The following is a 19,204-nucleotide window of genomic DNA, read 5'->3' on the forward strand; positions in this document are numbered from 1 at the left end:
TGGCACGAAATGCCACAAAATGGATGAGGATGATGATCCCAATTTAAAAAACTACGGAATGCACAAAGTATTTTTGAAAAGAAGGCATTCAAGACATAGCACTACTGCCATCACGATAGATGGACGAGGCACTTTAGAGTCACTGGGAATATGTAGGGAACGATAGTAATGTTAAGATTACTGTTTATCGTCGGAGTCCCGAGCTGACGTCTCCTTCTCGACTGGAGTGATTGTTTTCTTGTCTTCTCCGGCGCTAGGATCCAGCAGGGTCTGAATCTCCTCCCATCCCGTGCTGTCTGTATTCCTTATTTTGCCAAGCTCACATGTCGGTTACTTCCTGGCGGAGAAGCATTGCCAATGCAGGGTCCGCAACTCGCCGGCTGGAAGGACGGAGAACATGCTCTATGTTTACCCATAGAACAGTGACAAGAAGCGAGTCAGTTGACCCCAACGGTCAGGAATAACTTGAGGGAATGTTAGAAAATCTAGTTTGGAAGGCGAAACCGAGGGCTTAGTGGTACGGGTGGTACACTGAATGTCCCTCAGACTGCAAGACAGAATGAGTTGCGGCGCAACCCGCTAACAACTGATGCCGCTACTGCCGTGACATTCTCTCTGTCCAGTGCAAATATATTTTTTACGTTGAATTTCACTCGTCAATGGCTTTTGTGCGCAGTGCATATTCGGACATGCGAAGACCATTGGTATCCTGCTGTTGCGGGATCTTGTGTTCGATTTTGTCAGCTCTCCTTGTTCTATCGGGCAGTTGTGATCCCGGTAAGTCATCTTCTCCATGCTAAACAGTCCACACGAACTTTTCCCTTTTCATGTCTCGTTTCATTGATTATTTTTTACGTAGATAATGCTAAAAGTATCTGTTAAGCGAGTGAGAATAAATATAGGCTATGCTATTATAGTTACATTTTTAACGCTTCAATTACAGGAGGTCTCACCGTTTTCATGAATGGTCAGCCTATCTGTTGTATTTGTGTTCGAGTCAAAAAGAACCATAGCCGAAGATTTTGTGTTAATTTTCAGAGTATTAAAAGCTTAATTTTGTAGTAAATGCTTCATATTACTAACGCAAATTAACTGAGACGTGAGACTATAGACACACTGTTTCGAGAGAGTATTGGTGAAACGCTGTTCACCCACCAGTTTTGTAGATGTAGCTTAACCTACCGGCTTGAGTCGATGGAGATGAATGTGCGCTCTAAAGTAATTTTGGTACCAGATTCGAGGTGGTGTGTGAACAGGTGTCTGAATGGCAGCTTTAACATCGAATGTCCTGTAGACCTAATGATAGGCCTTTTCGGGCTGTAAAACCAATGAGACAACTACGCTATGCGTAATGTTTGCTCTCGTTCGTGTTATATTTTTCAGTCTGAACACAACATCCCTATGAAAGGACTAAATTGATTAAACATATATAGGATGACATTTTTAGCCAAACTCGACCAACGGTCACTGGTCCAGATATAATTCATGTAAATGACCTTGGGGGAAGTATAGGCTATTCCTGTAATTTTACATATATCTGAATGGAGGTTTAAATTAATTCGATTCACTTTGGAGGGAAAAAAAGGATGCATGGCTGACTTTACTGTAATGATAGGCATCTGTGTGAGGATTCTCCATATATCCTTTAGATGACCTGGTTCATTTAAACTTTGTAGCAGTAGCAGATGATACAAGGTTATGAATAGCCATGCAACAATCAGGACAACAATCGGATTATGAACTTTCAAGCCCCTGGGCCCAGATGTAGGGGGCCCCCCACTTATTGTCGTATATGTGTGATTTGTAATTTGTTTGATGTGATTTCCTGTATTCTGGTGCATTTTGGGGATGGACAATACTAAATTCAATCAGATTCATAGCCTACATCCTGATTTGTGGATATTGAGGCAATGATTCCATGCAAAGGCTTGGGCTTCAGGGCCCCCTGACCCCTTGGGCCCCTGGGCCTGGGCCCGTTAGGCCCGTGCAGTAATCCCCGTGCAGTAATCCATCCCTGTGTATGATCAGTTTGGTGTTCCTTTGGCAGCAGCAGTATGTTCATCAGAGGATTCTTGTTGCTTAGATAACTGTACCCTTTTGGTCTACCTTCCCTCAGGCTTTTAAAATCTTTAATATAGTTAATATGTGCTTCTAGTCATGCCCCTCTTACAAGATGATGGCTTAAGGCACTGACAGTGGCTGTCAATCAAGTTTATGCATCCTACTCCTGTTTTACTTGGATTCTGTCAGCTGAATAGATGTGCATCTCAGACAGTTGTTGTCCTCTTTTCATATTCTTTAACTTTCTGTCAGATCATGTAGATTGAAATAGGATAGGGTTGAATGCATTCTCAGTCTTTGTCAAAGGTTCATTTTAGTCCTTTGAAATGGATGGTGTAAAAGTAATCTCAGTCAGTAGCAGCCGATGGGGGTTTTCACTCTCTGTATCATCAGGTGCTTTTATGGTACTGATGATGGGAATGGGAGTGGGAATTAGTGTGTGCTGTGAGAAAAGTGTCACTCTCCCCCTTTCCCTTTTCACTGGGTCTGTTTGCTCTACTTGATTTCTATATGATTCACCACTGCTAAGGCTGGAAAGGAGAGAGGGGAGCGGTGGTGGCAGTGGGAGCATGTGAATAAACCCGGATGTGTGATGTTTGGCCCAGGCCTTCATAAATGATGATAGGTCTTGGGACTCCAGACTGTTTTGCCAAGGCTGGACTCTTGGCCGAGCAGTACTGTGGCGATGGTAATCTGTGCTGCTTTAGAATATGTTCCCATTGTTTTATCAAAGCTCCAGAGTTGAAGGCATGCTGGATTATTTGGTTTAGGAAGGGTTGGGATTTCCCTATTATATAAGTCTCTTTGTTTATGGAATTTTGTGTTTCAGTGTCAGCTTCATTGTATGTGTCTGTGTGAGTGTGTGTGTGTGTGTGTGTGCGTGTGTGTGTGTGTGTGTGTGTGCGTGTGCGTGTGCGTGTGCGTGTGCGTGTGCGTGCGTGTGTGTGTGTGTGCGTGTGCATGTGCGTGTGTGTGTGTGTGTGTGTTTGCTTTTTAAACCATCCTCCTTTCCTCCTTTCCATAACTGTTGCAATGATGTGACAAATGTGGTAAATGTGTATGCAATGCATGTATGTGTTTGTGTGTTTATGTGTTCTGACTTATTTTGTATGTGTGTGTGTGTGTGTGTGTTGTGTGTGTGTGTGTGTGTGTGTGTGTGTGTGTGTGTGTGTGTGTGTGTGTGTGTGTAGAATTTAATGAGAACGGCAGACCATGTTGTCCCATTCAACCAGACTCTCACAATGGTGGCATTGAATGCAAGCACAGAAAGCCCTCACTAATATCAGCTTTACAACTGAAATCAAATTTGAAATAAGTGACACTGATTTTTCATCTGTTAAGCTCAGCTAGTGTTGTAAATATCCTGTATTAGATATAACAGTTTTACTCTATGTCCCGATGACTGTGTCACTCTCATTTAATTTGCTTCTTAGCAGTGATAGCACAGGGAGCAGTTACTGTCAGGAAGTGACATGATCTGACAACATTTTCAACAAGTTGGACAATATCCATTTTCCATGCCTTTCTAATTTACTGTAAAAGGTTACTGATATTATTAAAGCAAGTTATACAGTATTAGTGAATGTCAAATTGAATTAAATATCCATTGGATATATTTTCTGCCACAAAGTGAGCATGTTGAAATGATATCTTTTTCGTTTAAAGCCATATACAGGAAATTGGAATTGGAATGAAATAGTTGTAGTACTACTAGTAGTGGAAGTAACAGTATTGTTGTAAGCCTATGTATTAGCTTTCTAAAGGGAAAATTTCCTATGAAAAGAAACTATATAACACATTAGCAGAACTGCTTTCTCAGTATCTCCTCTATGATCTAACTGACAGTTTTAAATGTGTTTATATGCATGATAACTTGCCTGCTGAGAGGAAAAAAGGTTTATTCCTCATCCTGCATATTTTTGTCTCTGTTTATTGCCTCATCATTTATTCTCTTGTATTTGCATCACTAATCATTCACATACAATACCAACCACAATTATATGGCAAAAATACAGGACTGTGTGATTTTATGCTTGTGTGTGTGTGTGTGTGTGTGTGTGTGTGTGTGTGTGTGTGTGTGTGTGTGTGTGTGTGTGTTTGAGCATGGCTATTTGTTCAAGTGCTGTGCTGTCTGAGTAAGTGGGACTTGTGTGTGTGTGTGTGTGTGTGTGTGTGTGTGTGTGTGTGTGTGTGTGTGTGTGTGTGTGTGTGAACACACCTGCACATGCTCATGCTCACGCCGCACAGATCTAATAATGACCACAGGGCTATGCGCTCGCCCGCTGACTGCCAGAGGGGGCCGTGTGGTGTGGTGCGGTGCGGAGTGTTCTGCGGAATGGGACAGCAACCTTCAACCTGACAGGTGATGAGAAAGAGAGGGTCGACACGGAATGCATCAAGGGCCCCGCGTCCGTCTTTGTTATGATTTTAATGCTTTACTGTCCTTCGTGCTCTCCGCTGGACTTTCCAGTCGTTCCTAATGAGGTCTGCTCTCGCCGGCGAGCGAGTGAGTGAGAGGACAGAGCTGTAATGAAATCAGAAAGGGATCCCTCGCTCTCTCTCCTCCTTTCTTCTCTGGACATCTCCAGGATCATCTCCTGAATACAAGAGGCAGTAAATCATTTAATTGCAGCCAGAGAGAAAATCAATAACATGGAAGCATTAAAAGTAATGGAATGCATTGATCCAAATCCATATTTTAGATTGTAGATCAGGCTGCCATTTTCTCCTCTGCTATGCTTGAGTCATTGGGGTATGTTGAGTTTTCTTTTGCTGAGAGAGAGAGGAAGAGAGAGACGAGCTGACAGAGAGAGAGCGAGTTTAACCAGTGGAGAGGGTTTCGACATCTTTTGCCAGTAGAGCACGTCTGGTCTATGGAAGGTGGCCCACAGCTCTCTGTTCTTGGCGGGACTTCTTAATTAGATTCCAATGATCAGAGCCTGATTCCACTTAGCTGGCTGCCATAGCTCAGGGCATGCTCATATGAATCATGAGTTTCCCTAATTTAACACCTGTGGGCTTTATGTAAAGATTGTACACTTTGGGGGAATACTGTAATGTTAGAGTCATGCAAGCTACTGTAAGCATCCTTTCACGTGTCATAGAGTGTTCAAATTGTGTTTATGTAACATCCCAGAATTATGCAGAGTAAAGTAACTTATTTTTACAGTTCAGTTTTACACAGGGCATATTGGCCAGGTTTTTAAATGTGGTGATGATAAAATCAAACGCCCTTCAACACAAATTAGTGGTATATAACAAAAATTATTCACATAACATGCATTTACATTATTCCCACAATAAAGAAGGAGAAAAGGTTATTCTTTCTCTACCACCTTCTCAGACACCTAGGGAACCACCACTGAAACCTAACAGAAAATATTCGCTCCTGTGAATCACTTTAAAAATTAAACACCCCTGCCCTAAAACTCTTCAGTCTGTCCAAGTCTGCCATGCTTTGTCATTGGATTTTTCCAGTCACCTTAGAGAGAGAGAGAGAGAGAGAGAGACAGAGAGAGAGAGAGAGAGAGAGACTCGTATTTGTGTGGAATCTGGCGCTGGACATGGTTGATCAGGATTAGCTGTTGGTTTTGTTACGTATGCTTGCATGAGTCACAGAGCAGACAACCTCTCTATTGAGGTGATCACCTTGGAAGCTCAGAAATCTGCCACCCCAGCAGCTTGTTAGCACCAGGAGACCAGGCAGGAAATGTGGAAAGTGCATTTTGTCCACGCAGTGGGCCACCGCATAATCTGCCCGGTGCCCAGGCTCTGTGTCCTGCCCGCAGCAGCGGCCATATGTGGGTCCGTCCGTGTTTTTTTTTTTAAATATATATTTTTTAGAAATTCTGATGACATAGGAGAGAGTCTCAGCCAAGGCAGTGTCTTATTGAGCTCACAGGATCACGACGCGCCACACGCGAACAGCTCTTCATTTGTGGCTGCCGTGTTCCAACATGTGGAGGAAGAATAGAAAGATGATAACGGGTATATCACGTCACTCACGTTTCACTCATTACACGTTTCAAACTAGCCATTTTATTGAGGTGCAGTCAATGCAGTGTCGCTTTGGACAAAGGCGTCTGCTAAATCCATAACCATAACCATAACAATAGACTTCTCTTATCTGGGAACACTTGAGGACCAGTGCACCACAGCTTATGCTTACTTAAAGGGAGTCCTCAGAGGTGTGTGTGTACTCATATCTCTTTTGCTGTAACCACTGTAGCGTGTTTCCTGTCACGCAGCACCCAGACACATGTTCAATAACCTGCCCAACAGAAAATCTCATTATTGTGAGACCTGGGTTAATTACTGGACCATTATTGACTCAAGAGCCCACTGCATATAAGCAAATGCAGTTGGATATTAGTGATTAGTGAAACCTGTGTTAAGAACAACACCGATAAACTTTGTTATCTGATGCTTTGGATAAGCTTTTTTAATCCTGTATTCTGTGCAAGTTATGATGGAAGTTGCTAACACTTTATGATGCTACTCAGTGAATACAAATATGTGTTTCACTGTGTCGCAGTGCATATTGCAAGTGTGGCAATAGTGGTCCTACAAACAAAAACTTGTTATGATTCTTCATACAGCACTTATTGTTTCATACACGTAATCAATATTTGGTTCTGTTTGAGCTTTTTTGCCCTGTGTTGTGCTTGTCTTCTGACCAATGGAGATGAGACTGGGCACAGCGGTTGGCGCAGTGCCATTAGTCTCAGTGGTGCTCATGTGCACTGTAATGCACTCTGTTTAGAGCTCTTAATTCCAATCCGTTTGTCTTTTCTACATGAATGACGTTTTGTTTTATTTGGAGAGTACCCTTCTGAATTAGCATTACACTGGTCTAAGTGTTCCAAATCTGACGGATTAGACCCAAGAGATCCCCTCATACAAGCAAGCCGTTGAAGTGCCTTTAAACCTCTCAGCAAATGTTCTATTGAAGGCACTTAGACGCCCGCCCCGAACGAAAAGCCTCTAAGAAGAGAAGCCTTGCGTGTCTTTATTTCTGAGCGGAAGGAAGTAAATGCATATGTCCTCATTTTCAGGGGACCAATTATAGAGAGCTAGTCTCTCTCTCTCTCTCTCTCTCTCTCTCTTTCTCTGTTAGTTTTCCCACAGCCTCATTCGCTGTAAGCAAGCTTGAAAGGAGGAACTTCCCTGATTGCATTTGGCTTTGTGATAAATTATTATTTACTCTTGCGAGGAACACAATACATTCAATAACTAAATCCTGCCCATCCCCATCACAAAGGATCTCTTCCTTCCAACAAATAGTACTGTGAATAGGATGATTGCTTGGATAAATGTTGCATATTGATTATAAATGCTGTTTTTGTCTTCACCACAATAGGTTTTTTGAACATTTGTGTGTGTGTGTGTGTGTGTGTGTGTGTGTGTGTTGTTGTTGAAACACATGAGACTGAAAGAGGGTGTGTTGAAGCTTTGAGGGTCGGACATGAAACGCTACGATGATTTTATTTATAGCAGGCATTTATTGTGGTTAAAGGTGGCCATTACTGATGTCAGAGTTATGGCTGCAGCAGGCAGCAACTCCCCAGCCACTCCCCTTAATATCTCACCTTCATGCCAGAGAATTAAATAACCCTTCCTTCCTAAGGTATAGTGTAAAGTTAACATAGGTAGAAATGTATAGGAGTAGGAGGTAACCAATAGGAATAAACCTTGTTAATGCGATATCATGTGTATAATCATTAATAGTGACATGGCCCTGTTTATGTGAAGCTTGAGGCCTGGGGAACTGCAATGTAGTAAGTCTAAAGTAATCAGCAAGTGCTGGGAAATGGGAAATGGGAAATGGGATACTATTAGGGAGTAGTTGTGATCAGCAGTGATGGGCCACATTATTGCCACACTCCACTGGCCAATGAACACTCTATGAACTGTCACTAACAAGATCCTTAACTAATACACCCAGTTTAAAGAACCCTATTGCCTATTCCCATTAATAATCAGAGCCTTGTGTATGCACTTTCTGTTCCTCACTGCCAAAGTAACCATACTACTGGAGTTTCTACGGCTGCTATAACATGCCTTTGAGACTGAAAGAATAGCGAAATAGTTTTCACTTCATGGCGCATAGTCCTTGACAGTTGTTGTGGCATTAAGGCCATCAGAATGAAGCTTGTGCTCAGATCATAATCACCTTAATTAACCGACGACTCATTGTGACTTGCGCATCCATTATTGAGTGGAGCTGTGTTATTTTAAGATGGAGGGATATTATCTTAAGCTGCGATGATTGATGGGCAGGCTGATTGTGGGGTGGTGGAGCGTTGTGAGGCTCTTTGCTTCAAGTGCTCGTATCATCTTCAGCCTCACTCCCCTTTCAGGACTATCAAAGACACATCCCTACTCATGCGTGCAAGAAAAACTTAAAGCTCTTCTCTCTCTCTCTCCCTCTCTTTCTCTCTCTCTCTCTGTTTCACTCTCTCCTTCACTCTCTGTCATTATTCCCTCTGTGTGTCTTTCCATGGTAAATGAGAAAGGGAGTTCAAATTTCATACAGCCTTAAATTCATTGTTAGATGATAGCTTCGCGCATGAAATGCTATCAGTACTGTATAATTTTCATTGTCTTACTCAATTGGCATGTTTGTTTTGAATCACAGAATTTGTTACAAACACTGCTTTCATTTATCCATTTGATTCAGCTGCACTATAAAAACAAACATCAGATATGTCTGCTTTTTTACTTTACATTTTAAAGATTAAATCCTAAAATACATAGAACATATTTTTTCTTTATTGTTTAGCGGCTGGCCTTAATGGAGACCAGCTGCCCAAAGCACTGTGTGCTCTTTAATCCAACTCCCAACATTTGATTAATTCTTTTAAAATGGTTTACCTAAGCCCTTGATTGACTTAATCAGTGTGTTGGTAGATCATTAAGCTTCGTCAGTCTGCTGAGTGGATTTGCTTAAGTATACTTTATGGCGATGAGTCCTGGCGAGTCGCTTCGAGGGGCCGTCCTAATTGTCGAGTTGTAATGTATATGTGTAATAAGACATACGTACGTGCTCAGACGCGAGCGACTGCCAGGGCGCGAGTGGCTTTCGGACGGGACAGGAAGGCGATGGATCCTGTGCGGAGCTTAAATAGAGTGCTGCTGCGCCTCATTCAGCATTGACTTTCCCTCAGGAAGTCTTTCAGTAGGGGCCCTCTAAAATAGGTTAGATCTCTCAGCAGACAATGAAACAATGGGTCATCACTATTTCCATAAATACAGGATAAAGCCAGGATGTTAGTGTTCGGAGCACACAATGAATCTGGGTTTCATACTGTGGAGGGTTCAGAGCAATTGTGTTGTAAGCTGAGGGACTCGCCCCGGACAAGGGTACTGTATATATATTGTACAGAGTCAGACTGGCTGTGCGTTAACCATTTTTAGGTTGTCTCAGTGTTTACTGTTAGATATATTTCAGGAATATTATCTACTATAGGAATATAATAGGGAAAATAGTTAGACTACAAATTAATATGAAGGGAATTGTAATATGAACAAAAAGTTTTAAACTCTCATCAGTTTCATGCTTCATATTTGAACTGTTTTAAATTACACTGTCCCTATCAAAAAATGAATACATAAATAAACAAATAAATAGATACATAAATAAATAATTAAACAAATAAATAACCAGTTAATAATCTGTATTGCCATGACATTGGATAGATAGATAGATAGATAGATACTTTATTGATCCCCATGGGGAAATTCAAGAAATATACTTATACATACTTAAAGTAAACATCAGTAAGTAAGACTTATCTCCTACACAGAGTGACTTTTATAAAAACATTGTCTAGCATGATGCATCGACCTACTCTAATCTGATTACTGCATTTCTAACTTATCAGCGTTTCTGCATGCAAACAGTAGAGCAGTCGCAGTAAGCAGATTCAAATAGAGCTGAGCATCATGGCTTAGTTCAGCGTAATTTGTTTTCTCTCTCTCTCTCTCTCTCTCTCTCTCTCACGCTCACAGATGCCTGAATCATTTTTTCAAAAGGCACGTGTTGTCTTGTGACTCTCTCATGTCAGACTTAAAAGCCATCCTGGTCTTATCTGTTTGCTGTTTGACTGATTGGAAGATATGAGAGGTCAGCAGAAGGTCATCCTAACACACACACACACACACACACACACACACACACACACACACACACACACATACACCAGCAAGGTGGGCCTCTCTTACAGTGATCCAATCTTAATAGTATTGTTTGTACATAGGATTGCCTGCAACTAAACAAAAAAAGGTTTGACTGTTGACTGCAGATTTTGATCCACAACATAATCTCCCATAAACAAACCCATTTTACCCTCCTCACATACCATACCTTGTTGATAAATTATTCAGTGAGCAGGATTTAATGCCAACAACACCTCATTTGCTTAAGGTGGCAGCTGTTCTGGAAGGATATGTGGCACATATCTTTAGCTCCCTGTTTAATGTAGGGAAGACAGTGGGAGAATTGCCAATGCATTGCATACGTGTATACCCATATCAATTGGATAGAGGTTAGTTTACCACACTGGACAGGATTGGTTTCACTTGGTCTCCATATATTAATGTATCCTCCCAGGTATTCGATACTCAAGACAACAGTATTCAGAGTAGTGAAGAAGGGACAGCCATCTGAGCACATCTCCCCTTGACTCTCTCTAAGAGCTGCGGGGTTTATCAAGCAGAGGGGTGCGGCCGCAGGAGACAACTCTCCACTCCATCCCGTCCAGCTAGCTGACAGCGGGTGTCACTGTGTGGAGTGGCAGGTACCTGTGAGCTGTCAGAGCTGCTGTACGCAATCGTTCGTATCCTGGCGACAGAGGAGACTAATGTAGCCCAGCAGGTACAGAAAGCAGGTCGGCTCCAGCCTCGCTTGCTTTCCTGAACGTTGCATTACAGTCCAGGAGATGGAAGGGAGAGTGAAGAGAACTTCAAGTGCCCGCAGAACACTTTGTTTTGGTCAAGAGACTTATTTTTCGAGTTAGGTCAATTTGCTGCGATATATAGGCTGTCCTCTGAAAGCAGGTTGTGTAAGAGCTCACTTTACGTTTGCTGTGTCCTCTCCGTTTGACCTGGATGCGGTATCACTGCAAAACATTCAGACTGCCTATTTTGTTTACTGCTAGAGAGACTTATTCTGATGTACAGGAAATCAGATTTTGGCATTTTTTGTTTGTAACTAATCTATATCTCGGCAACACTGTCAAATCAAAAAGTCGCATGCTCGGAGCGCAACAGCATCCTCTGTGTCCTGTACCATACACAAAGCCCAACGCCAGGCTCCCTGACCTTTTCGGATCGAATGTCTGCAAATGCAGTGAATGCCCTTTCGAACGGTGTGCTCTCCAATGCCGTGTAAATGTCTGCCTCGCTATTTGGGGATGTTTGTGCAGCGTATTTAGTGCCTCCCGTGCGAAAAAGGGTGTGGGGAGAGGGGAGAGCGCAGCGGGCTCATAAAAAGGATGAGTGATGGATGGGTGTGTGTGTGTGCATGAGTGAGCTGAGCCCTTTGGCCCTGCCGACGGACCGCCATTCCCTCCACACAAACCTCACGCTTTATAACACAACACAAGGTCATGGTCAGGTGTGAAGAGTGTGTTTACATGTGAAATATTTATCCTATGTTCACACACAGACAGACACACACACACACACACACACACACACACACACACACACACACACACACACACACACACACACACACACACACACACACACGTACACATACATACATACAGACAAACATTTTATACTAATTGCATCCTCCTTGACTATGTCACTTCTGGTTGGAGGGTGTGCGTAGTGCGTGAGGGGTACAGAAATTCTGATAGGTGAGCTTCACAGTTGGTCGGGGGCGCTGTGCTTCTTGTGCACCGGGCGTGCTCACCAAATTTTAGAGACATCTGTAATATTGAACTGAATCAATTCATTGACATTCGAAAATCATAATGCAAATCGCATTAAATAGATATTTTCCCGAAATTGTGCAGCCATACCGCTTACAGTCTCTCTCACTTTGGGTTAGCATGTTTTGTGTGTGTGTGTGCGTGTGTGTGTGTAAAGTGTGTGCGTGCGTGCAGTCGAGTGTGTGTGTGTGTTTGTGTGTGTGTTTGTGAGTGCGGTGCATGTGTGTGTGTGTGTGTGTGTGTGTGGAAAGTGTGAATGTGTGCAGTGCTGTCAGTGGTGTGTTTGACTATCAGGTGATTGAGGGCTGTTTGTGTGGATGTGGGTGCCATGGAGACCTCTTACTTAATTAAAGACGTGACCTCCCCTGGTAGTTTGAAAGGTGCTATTCTGAGGCCTCCGGTGGCGATGATGCTTGTTTGTGAGTGTTGCTGGATGCATAGAGAAGAAGGTGGATAGTGGATCGCGTTTTGATCCGGGAGGTTTGAGTGGAAAGGGCTGTTTTTATTTGGCCAAGCTGCAGTTAGGGGCCTGGCTGGCGTTTCTGTGATTCTCTCTGTTTATTCTCACAGAGAGCCAGTGCCTAGTGTGCTTTACTGAATACCAGCACAAAGCCCCGTGTAGCTGAAAATGCACCGCCCGCTTCTGTTCTGTTGGCGTCCGGCTTTTTGCGCGGCGTTGTGTTGTGTGATCCGTGTCCGCAGGTAGAGTCGTCTGAGCCTTTGTGCTGTGCGGCTCGGTGTGGCTTTGCTGAATCTCACCTAATCTCCTGACCAGAGGGAGGGCAGCAGTGGGGGGTGGAAGGGGGGGGGAGGTGTAGACCATTACCATGCTGCTGTCTGCTGCCCACTTTCATCAAAGTAACAGGATTCTTTCAGTCACTCAACCTGTCTGTTAGAATCCATCTAAAGCCCCTCAGTCTCCTATTCGCTCTCTCTTTCCATCTCTCCCTCTCTGTCCCTCTCTTTCTCCCTCTTTCCTCTCTGTCACTCACTGTATCAATCTCTCTCATTCTTTTCCCCAATCTCTCTCTCTCTCTCTCTGTCCTTTTTTTCTCTCTCTCTCAATCACTGTCGGAGATAGCGGTGCACTTTATTTGATATAAAACCACCAAACAGCCCCGCTCACAGAGCGGAAGGTTCCAGACAGTCTATGTGGGTTTTTTTCATTAAAAGTTTGCCATTTATGTTGCTATATGTGATTGTATTAAATCATATTCATATGTCAGCCTGAGTAGTATTCACTTGTCTATTTTGCATATGTTTCTGCCTGTGTGTGCAATGTGCATGTGTGTATATGTGTGTGTATATTTGTGTCTGTGTGGGGGGGTATGCATAGATGAATGCCAGTAGTAATTTGCTCTTCTTCTGTGTCACTGATTTGTATATGATTACTGAATCTGCTTTTCATCAAGTCCCTTAACTAAGATTAGGCCCTGGCGAAATGAAAGTGAATTAAAGCAGATTGCTCACTCCGGTCACACAAGCTTATTATTTTGACTCACTCTTGACCGACAGATAAATTGCCACTGACCTCGGAGCTGGTCATTGGCATTACCTAAATGTCTGATAATTATTATTCTCATTTCAATGACGCTGTGTCGATGGCCGCTGCAGTGCTGTCCTTTAAACCTTTCAGTGTTAATGACTCTGGACGGGAGGCAAACAAATGGGTGCGTTCTTAATCGCGGAGCTCGAATGAATCGACTGTGCAGTGCAGTCGCGCCTAATTAATCCCATGCGTGATGATGCAACGCCTGGTAATTGCTGAGCAGAGGATGGGAAAATGTGTTTGTGCAAGCATCTCATTTCTGTGTCCCCTAGCCCCAGCATGACTACCTCAAGATGGGGGAAGCTCCGCACAAAAGAAGGAGACAAAAAAAACTGAAGAAATGAAGGAACAAACTCCCCCTAGGCTTTGAAGAAAGTTCAAATTAATTTCCCACCGTTATCTGGAGTGGAGTGGCAAGGAGACAGAGTCTTGGCTATGCTCTCTTTCTCTCTCTCTCTCTCTGTCTCTCTCTCCCTCTCTCTGTCTTTCACTCTTTCCCTCTCTCTCTCCCTGTCTCTCTCTTTCTCTGTCTCTCTCTCTCACTGTCTCCATCTCTCCCTCTCTCTCTCTCTCTCTTTCTCTGTCTCTCTCTCTCTCTCTCTCGCCCTGTCTCTCGCGGGATGGGCGAACCCATTTGTTACTAGCGAGCGTTGATTGACGCTCCTTTGCTTCTGTGTCGGCGTCGCTCCTTCCCCCCCAATTCCCTGTTTTATTTATACACTGTCTCTTCTCATTGTGTCCCATCAAATGAAGAGAATAACATTTACTTCAAAAATCGCCTTCACGGAGCTAAATTGAGAGACGGAGATTGGTGCCTCATAACGAACCTTGAGTGATGGCTCCTGAAATGTCCTGTCTGGAGAACTGTATTGGAAACAACCATCATTGCTCCTGATTACCCCAGTAGACAAAACACTGAGCATGCCCCAGCCCCCATCCACAGCAGCACTCTGGTCAGCTCAGCTCAGTGATAACTCAGTCTGGACATCTTCTCATTTTGTTTGTATTATGGGGTTTTGCTGGGCACACCTCCACAAACAGAGGTTCTACAGGCTAAAACCTTTTTTAAATGGATATTTTCATTGAGGTTTTCTTTTAGATAGATAGATAGATACTTTATTGATCCCCAGGGGAAATTCAAGTGTATGTTCATGCATGCACAGGAAATGGTGTTAGTTTTTGAACAGTTATTCCACAATAATTCAATGTTCTAAAATTCCATGTTGAATTCAGTAAACCCAGAGCCCTATCTACAAGGCTCTGAATAAATCCAGATATTCATTGGAACTTTCATTTTCCAACGTTCCTGTGACATTTGTGTGAATTTCTGTGAACATGCCAGTTTGTCATGAAAACAAATCCTACTGCACTGTATGTATGCAAGTGTCATACATGCGTGTTTACACAGATCGCCTGACCTGTGTGTTTTTCTCCCCTCGGCAGCTCTATCTCCATGGCTGGGGCATCAGGGGAGTGCGGCGGGGCCCAGGGGTCGCCGGGCGGCTGGAGAGCCCTACTGGGCATACTCGGGTAAGTGCGGGGTTGCTCCTGTCCGTTTGCACTGAGGATAGGGGTCACCTGAAGCATTTTTCACTGTGATGTATTTGAAGTCTGTCAGACAGTTCATTTCACAAGTGGATCTTTTAGTTTTTCTTGATTTTTTTTCTCTCACATTTTCAAGTACATTCTTGTGTGTCATTTATTCAGTTTTTCTGGCGCTTATGCACCATCAATTGGATTATAGCCAAAAACAAAATGCAGATTAAACTCTTTGTTCAATACTGTACGTTGCTCCTCAACCTGCAGCAACTGTCTGCACCTGTGTTCTGATGCTTAACTTGACTTACCTGAAATGTGAAGCAAGCACAGGTGTGGTGAACAAATGTGAATATGTATCATTTTTCTTTGTACAGTATCATTGCTAATCTCTGACTGATTTTTTTTTCTGTGGTTGTTGATTTTACTACTGTTGTTGTCTATATATTTAAGCATCTGTTCAATTCTCCCTTTAGTATTTCATGAAAAAATGTGAATTCATTTCAGTTGGTCCACCAGTGATTCACTGAAATGAATCACACATCTTGTGAAGATAAGCTGTAAAAGTTTGACTGTTTTCCTGCTAACTATGTCGGTGCCAAAGCAGAAGGCTTGCACCAACACCACAGACAGACTTCTGAGAAGCTAGCAGATGGAGACAGATGATATAGACTCTTTTTCCTTTGAAAGTTGGAAGCCTGGGTGTGTGCTGGTATTATGGTCAAATCTGTAGCTGTGAAGCTTAATCACTCGGCTTGAAAATAAAGAGCCTCCCTCGCCACATGTTAGGTCTGTGAAGGTGACAGGGAAGGCATCCGAAAAACGCACCGTCTGAATGTTAATGGCCTCCTCGATGGATTCGTCCAGGCATCGTGTTTGGTTTGGTTGTGGGGATGGTTTTCCCCTCAAACCATGCGGGCTCACAACAGATGTCCCTCCTGTTCTACTCTGGCCACTGAGACCCCAGCTCTGCCCAGCCCAACCATTGTGTGGGCTGGTCAATAGCGCTTTTAGTTCGAGCGTTGGCGGGACCTGCTAATCGGGTGACATCTGATGCATCCAAATTGGCAAGACTCTGTGGCTCTGTGTTGGGTATGAGCATACATGTGTCTCTGTGAGTGTGAGTGTGAGTGTGTGTGTGTGTGTGTGTGTGAATATGTCTATTTTCCCTTTTTAGAGGGGTTGGGGGGGGGGTGTCTGTGTGTGTGTGCATGTGTGAGCGTTCATGCATTTTCCCTTCCATTGCCATGTTTTCTCGCAGGCGAGCCAGAGCGTGTTTGTACATTCTGAATTCCCGTAATCATTTCTGGCTTGGAGAGGCTCCACAGGCCATCTCTCTCTCTCTCTCTCTCCATCTCTCTCTCTCTCTCTCTTCTCTCTCTCTCTCTCTCTCTCTCTCTCTCTCTGCTCTGGCCATTTAGCCATTATCTCTGGCTCCTGCTTGAGGGTGATGAGGGTTGTTTAGACAGAGACGGACATGGCTCACACTGTGCAGTCTGTGCTGTGCTGGGGAAACTCTAAACTAAAGCCTCGCTGGTGAGGCCGCTCTCCTCCTCCTCAGACTCACGCAGTCTCTTCATCCCTCTCTCCATCTCTCTCTCTCTCACGCACTCTCTCCATTCCTCTCTCCATCTCTATCGCATGCACTCTCTCCATCCCTCTCTCCATCTTTCTCTCTCTCTTACGCACTCTCTCCATCCCTCTCTCCATCTCTCTCTCACACACTCTCTTCATCCCTCTCTCCATCTCTCTCTCTGTCACTCACTCTCTTCATCCCCTCTCAGCCTGCTCACTCTATTGCCCTAGCTCAGGGGTGGGCAAACTGCGGCCCGCGGGCCAGATCCGGCCCGCCACGCACTTTCATCCGGCCCGCTGAGCATTTCATTTGGTTATCAGGCTGCTCGCTATTTTTTTCCTGCGATAGAGACGACGTTGGTTAGCTTTACTGCAAACTGCTTTTCACTCTCCTTAGAGAACGTTTACAATGTCAATGTCAAAACATCATGTTAAATAGAGATAACATCATGTTAAACTAAGTTAACTCTTAGGTATCTCCTTTGCAGCAGATCTAACGTGAACATGCGATCCATTTAATTGGGAACGCATCTGCACTCGAGATCAGATCAGAGCCGCAGGTTCCAGCTGGCTTGTCATTGTTGATAATTGATATCTCCTTCTTATAAGAAACTTTTAAAAGGAAATCATGAAGGCACCAGTAGTTCCCACTATTGACCATTTAAAAAGTGTGAGAGGGCCATACCGTAGCAGGCAGAAGATCATTGAGAAATAAACATGAATTAAAGCGACTGTCTTAAAGCGACAGTGCACAATTTATACATTTGTTAAACAGCATAAAATTAGCAGTATTTTTAAGCCATTAATATTTCCAAAGAAATACTTTTCATAGTAAATTATAGGCTATAAAAAATGTATTTTTTATGTGTGTGTCGTGGGGGGGGGGGGGGGGGGGGGTTGTTGTGCGGCCCGCAGGCCAATTTTCAAAACCTAGTGTGGCCCTTGAGCCAAAAAGTTTGCCCACCCCTGCCCTAGCTCCATCCCTCTCTCTATCTTTCTCTCTGTCACTCTCTCTCTTCATCACTCTCTCTCTCCATATCTGTCTCCATTGCTCTCACTCTCTCTCTTCCTGCTTCTTTTTGGTCTTTTGTTTCCCCCACCCTCTCTGATCCCTCAATTTTCTCCATTTTTGACATCAATTCTGTTATTTCTCTCTCTCTCTCTCTCTCTCTCTCTCTCTCTCTCTCTCTTTCTCTCACTCCCTCTGACACAGCACCAGACACAACTCCATTCTCAGTGTATCCCCACCCTTCCATCCTCCTAATTTGAGCCTTGATCTTAACTGCAAATTGAGATGGTTTCATCGCAGTCGGGGTCCCGCCTCATCCACGGTGTTTAATGTATGGTGTTTAGAGCAGCATTGTGTGTTGCCGCTCGGTAATACCACTCCAGGAGGGGCCTCTGAATGGAGCTCTTGGAAGTAATGACTCTCCACGTCGGCCGCCATGCAGATTTGATGTGTTTAGCGGGATACAGACCCTTATTTGGGGCTTCAGGTGAGTATGCAGCAGTCAAGTAGTCATAAACCGCCGCAACATCAAAACAAATCCCACGTCCCCCTAAATCTAATTCTGTTTTATTTAGAGAAAAAAAAGCATGTGGAGGAAGGCTATCTCTCATATGAGGCAACTGATATTGCACCTCAGAGACTATGTGGGAGGCTTCGCCACGTACCGTTATTGCATTTCACTGTCGTGTTCCTCAGGATTTTCATTTTTCTTTACCGCTAGATTGTTGTCATTCTCAGTGTGCGGCACATTTTCATTATTCTTTGTGTGTTCTGCTTTTTCTCTACAGCTCGGTATGTCAGTAAATATCTGTTTTGCACTGACATGAAAAGTCTCTTCTCTTAACTGTCTCTAGCTTGGAGAGAGAACATCAGTCATCTCACATTACTGTTAATCTTCCTGCCTCACACAAAAACATCTTGGAAAAACAGTAGTTTTGGTGGAAGATACATACGAGCTCCTCTTTGGTGTATATTTCACTAGGTATTTCTTCAAGGCGTCGTGTTGCTTGTATGTGTGTGCTCCTGCACAGTGAGCCATGCTTGTCATTAGCAACATTCACATCACATCCAGGTTATGATTCACAAAGCACATCACTGTTGTGTGTGCTCAACTGTGACAGGAAGACTGTGAACAGGAGCCTTCATCATTTATAAAAAAAGGAATATCTGATGTAGCCTAATGTTTGTTCATCTTGAAGGAATGGCCTTGGGTGTAATGACACTCAGTCTGATTAGAGCAACTATGGCATTAAAACAGCCACAGCAAATATTAAAATGCCCAAAGTACACAGCACCGCCTGGGCAGCCCTCACGGTACCTGTGTGTGTGTGTGTGTGTGTGTGTGTGTGTGTGTGTGTGTGTGTGTGTGTGTGTGTGTGTGTGTGTGTGTGTGGCTGCCCTTGCATCCACCGTCTTCTCTCTCCATCTGCCTCCATATCGACTCTCTTGTCTTGCTTGTCATGGTTGTCGCTGTACGCATCATCATCTCAAGTCTGAGCAGACCAGGACTGCTAGCCTCCAGTGGCGTCCAGC

At 43.7% G+C, this 19,204-nt stretch overlaps 1 protein-coding gene across 1 annotated transcript in view; it reads left to right on the forward strand.

Annotated features, from left to right (window-relative positions):
• The first annotated feature begins 373 nt into the window (after nucleotides 1–373).
• Nucleotides 374–19,204, forward strand: part of ca16b (carbonic anhydrase XVI b) — a 71,433-nt gene continuing 52,602 nt past the window's right edge. Inside the window, exons 1-2 of the mRNA XM_076268286.1 lie at nucleotides 374–777; nucleotides 14,995–15,081. Coding sequence (XP_076124401.1) covers nucleotides 660–777; nucleotides 14,995–15,081 — 205 coding nt within the window. The 5' untranslated portion in view covers nucleotides 374–659. The remainder of the gene's footprint in view (nucleotides 778–14,994; nucleotides 15,082–19,204) is intronic.

Source organism: Alosa pseudoharengus, unplaced genomic scaffold, assembly GCF_046254945.1.
Source record: "Alosa pseudoharengus isolate Yale_2024_CS ecotype anadromous, Long Island Sound unplaced genomic scaffold, YU_APseudo_1.1 YU_APseudo_1.1_scf_5, whole genome shotgun sequence".
Classification (NCBI taxonomy): domain Eukaryota; kingdom Metazoa; phylum Chordata; class Actinopteri; order Clupeiformes; family Clupeidae; genus Alosa; species Alosa pseudoharengus.